We start from the raw sequence: 15,525 nt of genomic DNA, 5'->3' as shown, positions 1-15,525 counted from the left end.
GGGTTGGGGGGGAGGGAGAGATGTGAAGTAAGTTCCAGAGGAAGGCTGGAGGTCCCAGTTCCCTTTTCTCCTGGCCCTTGTATTGAGAGGGACCATCTGTGCCTGGAAGGACAATCCTCCAGGCAACTGGGGGGAGGGGGTGACATCTCCAACAAGGATCCCTCTGCTCTGGATCAGCCCAGAAGCAGAGCAGGGGTCCCAGGGCGATTGGAGAAAGAGCGGGCTCAACCTGAGGATACCTTGTGTTAGAGGGAATCCAATCCAATCAGGGTCAGACAGCTTGACCTTGTGCACTGGTCCCCCAAATGGTCCAGCAGCTCTTTGCCCCTCATTGGACATGGGAGTTGGCAGTTGAGGTGTATTGGTGTGCCACTCTGCTGAAGTGATAGAGTGAGAAGAGGGCTAAAATTAGAGTCCAAAAACCTGGATTCAAATCCTGGTTCAACCATTTATTTCTTGTGTGACCCTGGATTTCTCTGGACCTGGGTGTCCTCACCTGTAAAATTTTCAACTATTTATTTCTTATGTGACCCTGGATTTCTCTGGACCTGGGTGTCCTCACCTGTAAAATGAGGGAGTTGGGCTCCATGGTGTCCAAGGTCCCAGACAGCTCTAAATCCATGATCCTATGACTTTTGAGGCAGCCTGAGTTTGACCCTTGTCCCAGACAATCATTATGTGGCCCCAGACAAGTTGCTTAATCTCTCTGTGCCTCAGTTTCCACATCTGTAAAGTGAGGGGGTTGGCTTAGGTGACCTCTGAGATCCCTCCCAGCTCCAGAACTGTGAGTCTGTTTCCCAAACTAGGGCTTTGCTCACACCCACTCCCCGCCCCCAGATGCTTGGATTGATGCTTGGCCCAGAAAGGCCGACTCATCTTAGCCCTCATGACCTCTTCATTTACTGGCTGGCTCGTCCCCTAACATCAGAGTGGAAAAAAGCCTGCTGATTCCAGTCAATCAAGGCTCATTATCACAGCCTCTGCTCATTAAAGTTTATTTTGTAAACAGTTCATTTCAGAAATGCCCTGACTCAAATTTTTCTCTGAAGAATTTGTGCTGCTGTTTTTTCTCTGCATTTTTTTCTCTGACATCTGATATCCTAAAAATGCCATTCCCAGAATTCTGCTGGCAAACAGACTTTGGGCTCTTGGTTTTGGGGACCCCCTGGGTGCCAAGTGTCTCAAAGTGGGGGAAAAGGATCCTTTAATTCTCCCTTCAGTGTTTGTCAAAGTTGGCATTGCCTGGATTCATGATGTTTGATTTTTAGGAACTGGAGACGGGGGAAGTCCCTCCTCTATTAAAAAAGACATCAGAAAAAGGGGGGTGCAGATGAACCTTTCAGCCCCTTTCCTAGAAAAGGACAAAAAAGACACCCCAATTTTAGGAAGTGCCTATAATGTACAAGGCTCCTTAATAGATACTGGAGGGAGAGGTATTCAGGAGACCAACCCTAACTTCTTGACCAAAGTTTGGGGTGATTAAGTTATTTTAATAATGGACAACATGGAATAGTGGATAGTGTTAGACTTCGAGAGAAGAAGCCCTGGATTGGCAAACTGCTTCTGATGCTTTTTTAGTTGTATGACCCCGGACAAGTCCCTTTACCTCTCCTGCGCCTCTATAAAATGCCTTAAGGAGCTGAGTCAAAGGTTTGTTGTGAGGTTCAGATGAGATGTATGTGAAGTACATTTACTATAGGAACTATTATAGGAACATCAAGCATTCTTGTTATTTTTGAGTGACTTTTGACCGTAGCTGTGGTCATTCATCCTTTCCCAGCAGGGCACAGAGCCATAAACTTAAAGCCGGGAAATGATGCCCGAAGGCATCTCCTCCAATCCTTCCATTTAACAAAGAAGGAAGCTGAGAGGTTGAGGGACTTGTCTGACGTCATACAGGGAGTGAGTGGCAATGGTCCTTCCTGCCTGATGAGGCTAGGAAGGCTTCTTGGAAGGAGGATAGGGTTTGAACTGGGGCTGAAAGGTCTGGAAGATTTTTAATAGGCAGAGAGAGAAGGAAGTGATTTCAAGATTTAGAAAAGACCAAAGGCGCAAAGGCACCAAAGCCTGAGATGTATTTGGGGGTAGAGCAGAAATAGGAGTGCGTTTAATCCCTGAGACAGGGATTTGGGGGCAAGAAAGGAGGGTGCTCCGAAAAACCCCATGTGTTCTTAGGTTCATGAAAGTGGAACCCAAGCATATGAGAATTGGAAGGGACCTCAAAGGCCTTCTAGCCCATTCAAGACCTGCAAACATTCTTACCAGAGGAAGAGGGTTATCAGGATTAGGGAGGACTACACAGAATTGTATACTGATTACTGTGAGTCTTTTGGGTTTGTCTTTTTTTTGGGGGGGGGGAGCAAGGAAGAGGGGGAAAGATAATGTGTAAAATAAAGGATGTCCCTCTAATATTCGTTATTACCCTGAGTGCTTACTGGGACCCTCATCATAGACGAGAAATGAGATACACAAGCTAAGATTTCCCAGAGGAAATTATGAGTGGGGGTAAAAACAAGCCAGAGCTACGATTTGCCTTTCCTCTGAGAATATCTTCCTTCTGCTCTGTATGTCATGCATGTACAGAATTGTCTGCATGTTCTAACCCCTCCAAAGTTCCTGATGCACAGGGATCATGATTTTGCTTCCTTTTGTACATCCAAGGCTTAACACACAGTAAGCCCTTAATAAATGCTTGTTGACTGACGTCCTCAACATGCTGTATGGGTCCTGAGCTTGGGATGCTGAGTTAATAGACTGCACTTGGAATTAGGAAAGGCACCAAGATACTTCATTTTTGGAAAGCAGACGCTGGCCTCTGAGCTGTTTAATCATTCCGGGGAGGGGGCGGGTAGGAGGCCTGAAAAGCCACTTCCAAAGTTTTGTAACCTTCCCCGTGGTACTAGGAGTCTTAAAAATGGATTGTCCTTGAGGATTACCTGCCGTCCCCACCCCCACCCCGCCTCCATCCCTGCCCCCCAATGTTTTCATTTAGTGCTTTTAGAAGACAGCCGTAAGCCTCCGGGTGCTAGAGGATTTGGGGAAACCCAAACCTTCAAGATTAAACGACCCTCAGGGTTTAAAAGGTTTTAATCTGTTGGAGTTCAGGTCCTGAGCCTGGGGATAATTGGATGCAGCCTCGGTCCCTGGGAAGCGGAACCAGTTGTGTGTGCGCCTGTGTTAAAAGAGGGGGATGGGGGGAAAGGGGTGTGTGTGAACAAACAGGAGTCAGTCGTGTTTGGCTGGGGGGCGGGGGTTGGTGGGAGCCAAAATCCTGCGGCCAGTCTGCCGTGAGCTGTGCGGTGACCCTGGGGGGCTGCGTGTCCCCCGGCAGGATCTTCTGGCTGCCTCCCACCTCCCCTCGGGCTAGCTCAGCACGTTCAGGCGCCCTATTGTTTTAGGCACCAGGCTGCCTTAAGAAGCAGCCCCGGGGGAGTTGCAGGATTCAGCTGCTGGAGCAGAGGGGCCCCCAGCCCGGCCCACCCCGGCTCAGAGGGAGGGCAGCCCAGCCCTGCCCAGCCCAGCCCATCACATCCCTGGCAGGGCGCAGCGCAGCTGGGGCCAGTCACATGCCCCGGGTCTCTCCTCCCGAAGGGGCCGCCCTCCAGCAGCTGCTGGCCCTTCGCTGGGTGTCGGACATGCGGCGCAGCTGGCCCGACGTGCCGGCCCTCCGGAGCTCCCGGGATGGCAGCCGACGGCTGGGCGATGGCCGCTCCGGGCTCAGCCAGGAGCTGCGGCCCGAGGCCGAGGCCGCGTGCCCGGTGGCCCGGCGCAGAAGCACGCCGGGCCGGAAGCGGTGGCAGGAGCTGCTGGCCTTGGCCTTGGCGGGCCAGGTGGGGGCCAGGGGCGTCTGGCTTGGGCCCCCGCTCAATCTCTTTGCCTATTCGCAGATTTCTTCTCTGGTCCGAAGAGCTGCCTTAACCCAGAATGACAACCACTGCAACTATGAAAAGACCCACAACTTCAAGGTAAGCAAGCTGACTTTGGGTGGGTTTTCTGGGGGCGAGAATTTGATAGCGGGGGAGTGGGGGAGAGTAGAGTGGGATGGGCAGGGAGGGAGCGGCGGATGGACTTTACAACTTGGTGCTTGCGAAGCTTCTTTCTGAAATGAGAGCCTTTTCACAGACCCCAGTCTGGTTCCAGTGGGTTCTACTCTTGCCTGTGGCACCTTGTGACCTTGGGCCAATCACCTCCCTCCGAGGTCTCCACCAGTGTGTGTGTGTGTGTGTGTGTGTGTGTGTGTGTGTTTGCGTGTTTGTGTTCGTGTTCCTTCTGATACCTCTGTTTTCTGTCATATAGGAAAGCTTCAGAATGCCATCTAAATGGTGTGTTTGAATCTTATGGAACTAGCATTTATATAGCTCTTTACTATGCCTTTGTTCTTCACATCTACCCTGTAAGATAGTTCCTATCATATTACCATTTTACAGATGAGGAAACTGAGAATGTGAGAGTTGATCAAGTGACTTGCCCGGGGTCACATAGCTAGTTAGTGTCTAAAGGCAGATTTGCATCTGGGTCATCCTGAGTCCAAGCCCAGTTCCCTACTGGCAGCTGGAGAGAGTTTATATTTTCCGGCTCGCTTAAACCTGGATCTCAGTTTTCTCATTTGTGGAATAAAGGGTTTGGCGACCTCCTCTACCAGCTCTTGACCTCTGTAGAAGATGAAACTCATGTGCTGAATGTTCTAGTGGATGAAGTCAGCCGTGGAGGTGGAGGGTACAAAGACCTGACTATGTGATCCTAGGCAAAGCACTAACTTGTCAGTGCTCTAGGAAACTCCCTGAGACTGTTTACAAGAGAGTCATCAATCTGCATTGGTGGAGGGAATCTCTACACTGGAAGTTCCCCATACCAAGCAGATCATAGGTCTGGATTTTTTAAAAAGGCCATTCATCTTTTTTATGCCAGTCTCTATTTTAAGGAAGGATCTGTCACATTTTAAGATCCTTATAGCAAACCTAGAGGGCTGTCCTTCCCCCAGAGGAGAGGAGATGGGGAATAGGGCTGGGACCTGGGAGATGGTCAGTTTAATTCCTAGTAAGGAACTTTTAGCCTGCATGTCAACAGCTTCTATTCAAGAGACACTCTGGGATACTGAGAAGTGATGTGACTTAAGGCTCACACAGACATTACAGGTCGGAGGCAGGATGGACAGACTGTCTCTGACCACTGCACCACACTGCCTCGTGTCCCCCAAAGAGGGAAAACTAGAAATGACTATTGCACGTGAAATGGAAATACTCACCTAATGTTCTGGGTTTGGCCACTAGTTGCCTCTGGTTGTGATGGGCATCATTTCTGTGACCTAGGCAACTGTCAGAACACGTGAATGGCCAGAAGTGCAGACTGTGTCTTGGTGCCCTGGAAGACCCTTAAAATCCTGTTCAGCTCAAAGAGAAACCCTGGGCAGCTAGCTGGTCAGATGGAGGGAACAGAGTGAAAATTTGGTGGGAGAAAACCCAGATTTTTCTCAATGTTTATTTAAAACCAGAGACTAGGGAAATCATTGTATGTATCATCACAATTCCAGACATGACATTTAGAGAAGCTATTTACCCTCTGAAAATCACAATCGGGTCCTTTTGCCCTCTCAGCTAATGGCAGTGGTTGCTAGTGAAGAATGTTTGGCTCTGCAGGTGAAGGACATGGGTTCAAATCCCAGCTCTCCTCCCCCTTACTGGTTGTGGGACTTTGTCTAATCTTGTTTGATCCTCACAACCACTTTAGGAAGAAGGTTCTATTATCCCCATTTTAAAGATGAGGAAACAGTTGCCCACAGAGATTAAGTGACATGCTGGAAATGACACAGTGCCAAAGACAGGTTTCAAGCCTAGCTCCTTCTTGGCCTCAGGTTCTCTGCTTTCCCAGGTCAGTTTCTCTTGGTCTCTGTTCCCTCAGAGATGAAGCCAATGAATTGGGCTTAATCTCTAAGTGTCCTTCCAATCTTAAATCTGAGGTTCTAGGATCCCTTGGGGGATGCTAAATGACACTATAGTGCGTAGGGCACCAGTCCTGGAGTCAGGAAGACATCTCCCTGAGTTCAAATCTGGCCTCAGACTTCTTAGCTGAGTGACCATGGGCAAGTCACTTAACCCTATTTGCCTCAGTTTCCTCATCTGTAAAATGAGCTGGAGAAGGGAATGGCAGACCGTTCTCGTATATCCACCTAGAAAACCCCAAATGGGATCACAGAGTCAGACGCTAATGAAATGGCGGAGCAACAGGGAGAATCTCTTCTAGAAAGGTTGGACTCACTCTAAAGAATGCTCATGCCAAGTTTCCGCATTTAACGTGTTGTGATTGGGAGGATGGATAAAAGGGAATTGTGAGAGCAGAGCAGAGAGCTAGGATTTAGAAGTTGGAAGAAATGGAGATAAGAAAAGGAAAGGAAGGGAGAACAGAGAATGGTTTGCCCTGTTTCTGAATCTTTCCTCATGCCTTGGGGTTGATAATACAAGTCACTGTCTGAATGACAAAACCCCTTGTCAGAAATGACAAGGGAAATTGTTTCATTCCATTGACCACAGATCATCCATGGGAGCCACGTGGGCCGGTGAAAGCCATGTGTGGGTTCTGTTGGTCCAGACCCGATGAATGGAGAGCGTGGACACCGCTGGCTACTGAGATACTGCTGTATCTCTAAAGGATAATTGAACAGTAGCATTAAGAATGGGGCAGCTACCTGGCACAGTAGATGGAGTGCTGGCCTGGAGTCAGAAAGACCTAAGTTCAAATCCAGCCTCAGACACTTCTTCGCTGGGTGACCCTGGATAAGTCACTTCGCCCTGTTTGCCTTAATTTCCTCATTTGTAAAATGAACTGGAAAAGGGAATGGCCAACCACTGCAGTATCTTTGCCAAGAAAACCCCAAAGAGGGTCACAGAGAGTTGGACTGAACAGTAGCGCTAAGAATCGTTTTCCATAGAACTTAGTTCTTCTGGGATCCTTATTTCTTCTCTTCCTTATAAGAGTCGGGTTGAATTCTTGGGTTAAAGAGCCTACTTGTATGATCATGGGCGAATAGCTTCATTTCTGCAGGATCTCAGTTCATTCTGTAGAATGAAAGGGTTGACTCCTTTCAGCTCTAAACCTAAGCTCTCTCCCCGTCCCCGTCTTCCCTCCATGTCTAGTTTTGTTCCTATTTAAACTCAGCCTTTTAAAGGAAAAGAAATGTTTTCTTGTGCACTTGACAAAACATACCATTTTAATGGGGGTCTCATGACTGGGAGCCTGGATCCTCTTTGACTCATGCATTCTTTTTTCTTTCCTCCTCAAAATTCCTCTGGCTCTCAAATGTACTTGGAAACATGCCCTCCCATTCTCCATGCCTACACAGAATAGCTACTGTGCTCTGGATCTTACTTTGCTTTTGTTTAACAAATCCACTCACTGCTGTGGGTGGATCCTTTTTGAAAACTAATCTTTTTAAAAATTTGAGGCTCTGGGAACCTTGATGAATTTTAAGGCTTTTAATTTTTTTTTAAGTGAGCTAGAGGGTTCCTGTACTACCCCCACCCCATAGAGGAATTGAAATATTTATTATGAGGAAATAAAGATAATTTTGAAAAATGGTCCTTTTAACTCTTGATTTGCTATCACTTCCATATGATAGCATCTTTTGAGAAGATTATTAGGAGTAAATTAAGACAGTTTGATTAAAAAAAAGTGACTAAAAGAGACAAACTGGAGTGTTTTCTTCTAGCCATCCCACAGTAGGTACAGGGGAGAGCTGATCCTGGCTCTATGGTGGTGTCTCAGGCCATTGTCCAAGAGAAGGCATATTTGTCATAGTCTATTCTGAGTAATTCCCATCTCCCCAGCCCCAGCCCCAATCAGCCCTCTGCTGCAAACCACAGACTAGCTTTAACTTGGAAACACTGCATATTTTTGGATAAACATTCCAAAAGGCACATCATACTATAAATAGAAGAGAGAATTTTCTTTAAGAAACCCCTGACCTGGAACAAAGATCAGAACACTCCTCAAAGGGGTCTCTGTCATCCCAAATCTTAAGTGGGTATTTTTAAAAAATGTATATATTTTAACCCTTGAAGGCTATATTCAGAGAGGCAGCCTTGATGGAGTGCTGGAGCTGGAGTCAAGATGACTCAAATTCAAACCTGGCCTCAGACACTTACTAGCTGTGTGTGACCCTGGGCAAGTCACTTCACCCTGTTTGCCTCAGTTTCCACATCTGTCAAATGAGCTGGAGAAGGAAATGGCAAACCACTCCAGTATCTTTGCCAAGAAAACCCCAAATGAGGTTACAGAGTTGGACACAAGTGAAAGACTGAACAGCAGCAACAACAAATTGTCTGACAGTTCTTCCTGACATCAAACCCAAAGAGGTCTCTGCAATTTCCCCCATTGCTTCTAGTTCTGTTTCTGGGACCCAGAAGAATAAGTCTAGTCCCCTCTTCCCCAGGACAGTCCTTTGGATGCTTGAGCACAGCTATCGGGCCCTTCCCGAGTCTTCTTTTCCAGGCTAAGCATGCCCTGTTCCTCACAAAGCATGGACTAGAGACCCTTCACAGAGAAGGTGGCCCTTCTCTGAACGCCCCTCAGCAAACCATCATTTAAAGAATTAAACACCCCATTCCAGATAAAGGCAGAATAAAGTGAGACTGTCAGCTCCTCGTTCCAACAAGCTGTAGAACTTCTTGATACAGCCCAAAGTGACCTTAGCTTTTGTTGTTTTGCTACCACTGCTGACTCATTGAGCTCGTGGTCCACTAAAACCTCCAGATCTTTTTCAGAATAACTGCTAACTAATCATGTTTCTCCCTCCATCTAGTATTTGTGAAGGTGATTTTTTGTACCCGCGGGCAAGACATATATTTATCCCTACTGCATTTCAACTTATGAGATTCAGCTCAGTGGTCCTAATTCTCATCTGTAAATGTAGTGAGCATTGATAAAAATGTTAAGGGACGCAGGGCCAGGAGCTGATGTCTGGGGCACTCCACTGGAGACCTCTTCCCATGCTGAACGCTGAGAAGTTAATAACCACTCTTTGAATCTGGCCAGCCAACCAGCTCTGAATTCATTTGATTGTTTTATCCTCTTATCTTGATGTTTCTATCTTCTCCACAAGAACAGGATCATATACTTGATTCAAAGCTTAGCTAAAATTTAAGCAAACTGTATCCTAGCATTCTCTCATCTACTACTGTAGTAATCCTATCTAGAAAGAAAATGAGGGTTAGCCTGGCATGACCCGTGCTTGATGAAGTCCTGCTGGCCTTTGGCAACTATGACTTCCCTTTCTAGACATTCACCAGCCATCTTGTTAATGATTGTTCTAGAAATTTCCCAGTAATCAAAGCCAAGTTTATTGGCTTATAATTTACAGGCTCTGTTATTTTCTCTTTTTGAGAAAGTCATGATCTGTTCCCGTTTCCAGTCTTGTGGCACATTTCCCATATCCTATTAGCCATTTTTGTTTTGTTATTTTCCAAAGGTCATTCTCCTTGGCAGAGAAAACAAACAAACAAAAAATTAAGAATTGAGCATCTTTGCCTTCTCTCTTTGGTTAATTATAACCATCCCATCCACCCTAAGCAAAAGTCCCATCCCTTCTATGATCTTCCTTTTTCTCCCAATCAAATTAAGAAGGCACTTTTGAGTTGGATTTAACTTCCTCCAGCAGTTTTGGTTCATCCTGACATTATTTTTACAGGACCCTGCCCTGCTCTTATACTCATCCTCGTTGGCTGGACTTGCCTCTGTCTTCCCCATATTTCTTTTCTAAGTTGGTTGATGAATTCCCTATGCATCCATATCAGCTTCTTCAGCAAGTCTCAAAGTTCTCTGAGATGTAAAGAATGGTAGAGCCTTTCATAGAGACAGCTAGGTTGGGAAGGTGAGCTACTTTGTAGGAGAACAGATGTCAAAGATAACTCATGGAACCAAAGAAACCTCCCATGGTAAGAGGCCTCACCTACCTGCAGCTACACCAGAAGCCTTCTGCTTCACTCCTGACACGGTCGGGCAGCCTTTGCTTCAACATCTCTGCTGAGGGAAAACCAAGAAGGTCCCAAGTCAACCCATTCCCTTCTGGGATAACTATCATTATTAGACAGTTTTCCCCTCCCTTGGGCCTAAGCCTACCTTTCTGCATTTTCCATATGTTGCCTGTTTTCTAGCTCTGCCTTTGGGGGTCAGACAGAATATATTGACCCCCTCTTCTAGATCCCACTTGAAGGGAGTGATCACGGCCACACTTAAAGAGAAGACCAAGTCTGTTCTAAGCCTGGCTTAACATTCCCAGGCCTCAGGGGCCTGACGTCCAGGTCCTTCATCATCCTGGGGCCCTTCCTCTGATAATCACCCAGTTATCATACCCCTTTTTAAAACGCCGTTCTCCAGACATATGATAGAACAGGGGCATGAGGTCCAGCCACGCTCTGCTGGACTATGGCTACCCTGTTTTTGGACACTGCTGCTCCAACAGCAGCCCATGGTCTCTTTGGCTTTCATAGCTGTCATGGCGTCCTAGTGACTGGCCTTGCCCTGGCCATTCACTAAATCCCAAAGATTTGTTTTGGATGAGTTATGGAAACATGCCACCCCCACCTTCTATGGATGAAGCTGATTCTTTGAACTCAAGTGTAGACCTTCAAGTTTATCTTATTCAACGTCATTTCCTTAGACTGAGCCCATCATCCCAGGACCTAACTCTCTTCTCCAACTGTTTACTTGTCATTCTCCAGTTTTGAGCCACCTGAAGGTACCATCTATGGCAGAGCAGGCTTCTTCAGCCTCGGAGTCACAAAAGAGTCGAGTTTAGACATTTAGCTGTGTGAGCCTGAGCAAGGCCCTTGACCTCTTAAACTCAGTTTCCTTATCTGCAAAGTGGGGATAATAATAGCACCTACCTCACCGGGTTATTGTGAGAATCAAATGAGATAATATATGTAAAGTGCTTTGTAAATCTTAAAGCACTATGCATCAGCTAATAATTATTATCATCATCCAAGTCGTTAATAAGAATGTTAAAGAGCATAGGCCAAGGGCAGATCCCCGGGGCACACAACTAGAGACCTCATTTCACATTCACTTCAACCCACTAACAACATTCTTTGTGGCCAGAAGCCAAGAATCTCTGACTCCTAACTGTGTCATCGTCTAGCCTATGTCCCTCCACCTGGTCCAAAATGAAAGCATGAGAGACTTGATCAACCATGTAGCTTTAGGCAAACTCTGTGTGCAGTGCTTCCATGATCCACCATTCTAGCAATACACTCCAAAAAAAGGAAATTAAGTTAGTCACTCTTCATGAGCATTACATCCTTTTCTAGCTATCAATAAGCTATTTGAATAGTACATTCTAAGGTATCCCTTTGCATTGTAGAGTTTGACCAGAAATCAAGCTGTCATTGGCCTGTGCTTTGCAGAATTTCCTTTTTATGCAAACTGAGACATTTGCTTGTCTCCAATCCATGTTAGTCACAAATGACTCCTGGCTTATTGCCAGTGTCTGTAGGTTATTGTATAGACATCGAAGCCAGGGCTCCTTTCTTGGACTTTACTTCCTGTGGGTTACTGGGCATCTCCATGGCCGTTCTCCCTCCTCTGTGGTAGCTGTTTTTCCCCATGGTGTCTAGCTTGGCAGCTGTACATAGGGCAATTTCTCCCTGCCCCTTCCTTTAAAGCCCTTTGATTAGATTCGCAAGATGGTAGACTTTTTTTTTTAATCAACCATGGTTAGGTATATTCTATCCCTGTCCAAGAGCCCATCCTTCCTGTATTTTAATCCATTATCTATAAATCCAAATCCCCAGATAGACATGGCAGTGCACACCTGTACTCCCAGCTTCCAAAGAGGCTGAGGCTGGTGGATTACTTCAATTTGGGAGTTGCATAAGCCAATTGAGCACAGCACTGACTAATATCACTATGGCCATTGCCCTGGGAATAGAGGAGTATCAGATTGCCTTAGGTGGAGTGAACTGGACCAAGCTGGTTATAGAGCAGGTCAAAGCTGCCATGTTCATCAGTTCTGGGACGGGGCCGTGTGTGGCTGTATTGCACTTCCAGCTTGGGCAAGATAGAGAGACTTTGTCCCAAAGAAAGAGAGAAAGGGAGAGGAAGACACAGAAAGAGAGAGAGACAAAGAAACATGCACATGCCCACGGGGAGAGCTCCAAATCCCATTAGCTGACACCATCTAGTTAACGAACTCCTGAAATCAACTTTCCTCTTGTGAAACCCTTGCCTTCTACAGGGACCAGCGAAGAGACACTACCTCTGCCCTGAAAGTGATTGATCTCTTTCCTAGGACTTTGTTATTCTCAGCAATGCTTTCCAGAGCTCCAGCAAGATCTGGTGAATCACCAGATGTGGAGGTCAGACGTCAATGTTAGGCAGATCTTAGAAGGTTCTCTGTCCCATCTTGGATTAGTGCCTTTGGAAAATAGCAGAACTCTTCATTATCAATATCAGTTTTGAACATTTTGAGGGGACAGTGATATGGCAGAGAAAGGATACCCAGAGCAGAAATTCACCCGCCCATCCCCTTGTCTTAATAGGCTACTCCAGAGGGTTTTCCTTTGGGAGTCACTCTGACGTGTGCTTCTACCATAGGACATGCTATTTAACACATGTGTGCATTACCACTCGGGTTTGGGGGGAGCTCTGCACACCCAAAGCCTTGATCCCACTTCTGGGCTAGCTCTGCTATAGCTCATAAACCTTTGGGAGGTAAAAGGGGCTGTGTGCAGCATTTCCGTTATTGATGGCACCTTCCATCCAGAGGTGCTCCCTAATGAAGGAAGGATTTGGAACAGGAGCAGGTCTGGAGGGAACTAATATCTTTTTAGGAGAGTCTCTATTTCCCTTCTGACAGAAAACAAGAGGACTGTCACTCCCTATGTGACCTCTACGGGTCTCAGTTTCCCCTCTTGTAAAATGAAGGGGTTGGATTACATGCCCCTTCCCTAAGGTCCCTCTAAGTCAGCTCTAGGTCTTGAATCCTGTGATTGGCCATGGCAGCCCGTTGCACTTTTGGCCAGCTCTTAGGGGGCAGCTAGGTGACGCAGTGGGTAGAAGTCAGGAAGATTCATTGTTCTGAGTTCAAATCCGGCCTCAGACACTTACTAGCTGTGTGACCCTGGACAAGTCACTTAACCTTGTTTGCCTCAGTTTCCTCATCTGTAAAATGAGCTGGAGAAGGAAAAGGCAAAATCCTCTCTGCGAAGAAAACCCCAAATGGGATCACAAAGAGTCAGACGTGACTGAAATGACTGAACCCCAACAACATGGTTAGGAAGCTTTCCTTCACAGCAAGTCTACACGCGCTGCTTCCTGACTCCTGCTTCTAGTTCTCACATCTGGCCTCACTGGAAGTTTGCAGGTAGCGCCTGACCCGCTGCTCTGGGCAGGGCACCACTTACTGGCCTGTAAACATGCTCAGGACAGCTACAAGTACCCTGGTATAGGTAGTTCTGTGGCCTCCAAGGACGGGGTTGTCCCCTTCCTGCTGAACACTTGCACACCAGGTCCCCTGCAACTGTTTGTACCAAGATACACTCCGATACCATCTGCATACCCTACACACACGCACACACACACACACGTGCACACGCACGCACGCACACACACAGCAACTGTCTTTGGATCCAGGGAGACCTTTTATAAGAGAAATGACTCACAACACTTTGCACACAGCAGGTGCTTAATAAATGTTTACTGACTTGAATGGTATAAAATAGTCTCTTTTCCTGTTTTTTGGACTATAAGGAATAGATTGAACAAATATCACAAATCCCAGACTCCAACCTTAGGTAGATAGCTGGTCTTTATATGGCACTTCATGTATATTGTTATATTTTTCAGTCTAGACTTGATTTTCATTGGGCATAGGAAATTCCCAGGACAGAAATTCCCTCCAATGATACATAATGGCACCCCATCTATAATTTATATTCTTACAGTGTTGCTGGGGAACACCGAGAGATTAAAGTAGGGTCACATAGCTAATGTGTCAGAAGCAGAATTGAATCCAAACCTTCAAGAATTTTAGACCAGTCTTCTACTGAATCTGCCATCTCTGTTCATGTATATAGTGATGATAATAATAATGTATAATCAATCGTTGTCTGGCACTTTAAAGTAGATTGTAAGTTCTTTGAAGGCAAAGACCATCTTTTGCCTTTTTATGCCTGGTGCTTAGCACAATTCCTGGTACATAGTAGGTGCTTAATGAATACTTATGGACTGACAAAACCATTCTCATATAGTTGAGGCTCACAGGTGAGAAAATGAAGTTTAGAGAGTTTGTGACCTTACTATGGCCACACAGCTTGTTAGTGCCAGAGGTGCAATTGAAAGCCCAGGGGTCTCGTGACCCCAAGGCCAGCGTACTCTGCACTACCCTACACTGTGTCTTTTTTGTTTATATTGGTGGGATTTTTTGGGTTTAGTTTTGGCCCAGATTTGTGATTTGATAAACATAGGCAAACTCCCAAACTCAATCTACTGGTTACAAACCAGTGGCCAGAGACACTAAGAAGTTAAGTGATTTGCCTACAGTCCTGTACCTCAGAGGCAGGCTTGAACTCACATCTTCCAGTCCCTTTAATCAGTTGAATCTAAGAGCTCTAGCCCCCAGCCAGTGCTGCTCAGTAGCTATGGCTCTTTTCCCTGCTGCTGTTGAATACACTTTTGGTGATATTGATACTGGTTTATCCAGAGGTCGGGGTTCGAGAGAGGGTGTTGATGGAGGTTGTTTTTACAGAACCACAGGTTCTGGAAGGTGAGTACATACACTTCTTTCCAAATTCAGCAAATTTGAAGCAAATTCATCCTGGTGATTTGGGACTGGCCAAATTGGGTCCCACTCACTTGGCTCCTGTGAATGCTTTGAGAAGCTTTCCAGACCAGTCAATTCTTGTTGTTTTTGAGTAGGCTGTCATTTTTGTGCTCTTTGTCTAAGGTATCTTATCTCCCACCACATCATCTTATCTCTCTGGCGTGGTCTAAGAATTCCAGGCAGACCACGACCACAGGCTCCCCATGATATTTGGGCAATTCAGGCTGTGATAGTCTTGGACCAACATTCTTCCTGTCTGAATATTTTCTTCCTGTCTGGGGTATTTTTGTTACAGCTCTTGAGTTCGCAAAACGTTCTTTCTCCAAAAACATGTTCAAGAGAAAAAAAAATCAATAAACCTCAGAGCGTGGAAAAAGTCGGTCGGTTGGGTTTTGAGATGGGTCGTGGTTGGTGAGAAGACAGGGCACTCTGAACCTTCCCCTCCCCCTTCCCCAATTAGGAGAAAGACTTCTGGCTTTGCATATAAAACATTGTCTCTGTGGCCCTACAGAAATCAGAGACTCGGTGGAGCTATGTGAAATGGGGGCAATATTTAAGCTCTGGGGAATGGGTATAGTGAACTAAAACCCAAAGCTCAAAGTCAGGTTCGTGTTTGACATTTGCCCCTCCTTCTGTTCTCTTGCTGCCTGGTTTTTATAGGAGGACGTGTGTGTGTGTGTGTGTGTGTGTGTGTGTGTGTGTGTGTGTGTGTG

General features: G+C 46.3%; 1 protein-coding gene across 2 annotated transcripts in view; it reads left to right on the top strand.

Annotated features, from left to right (window-relative positions):
- Nucleotides 1–15,525, top strand: part of LOC114050592 (beta-chimaerin) — a 291,310-nt gene that overhangs the window by 256,152 nt on the left and 19,633 nt on the right. Inside the window, exons 1-2 of one of the 2 annotated variants that reach the window (XM_027872408.1) lie at nucleotides 2,148–2,320; nucleotides 3,888–3,965. In XM_027872408.1, coding sequence (XP_027728209.1) covers nucleotides 2,180–2,320; nucleotides 3,888–3,965 — 219 coding nt within the window. In that variant the 5' untranslated portion in view covers nucleotides 2,148–2,179. Of the gene's footprint in view, nucleotides 1–2,147; nucleotides 2,321–3,887; nucleotides 3,966–15,525 lie in introns of those variants that run through there. The other variant, XM_027872407.1, reaches the window with a different exon arrangement.

Source organism: Vombatus ursinus, unplaced genomic scaffold (genome assembly GCF_900497805.2).
Source record: "Vombatus ursinus unplaced genomic scaffold, bare-nosed wombat genome assembly UNPS02014799.1, whole genome shotgun sequence".
Lineage (NCBI taxonomy): Eukaryota > Metazoa > Chordata > Mammalia > Diprotodontia > Vombatidae > Vombatus > Vombatus ursinus.
Note: the sequence above shows the minus strand (reverse complement) of the source record. Positions and strands in the feature narration are given on the sequence as shown.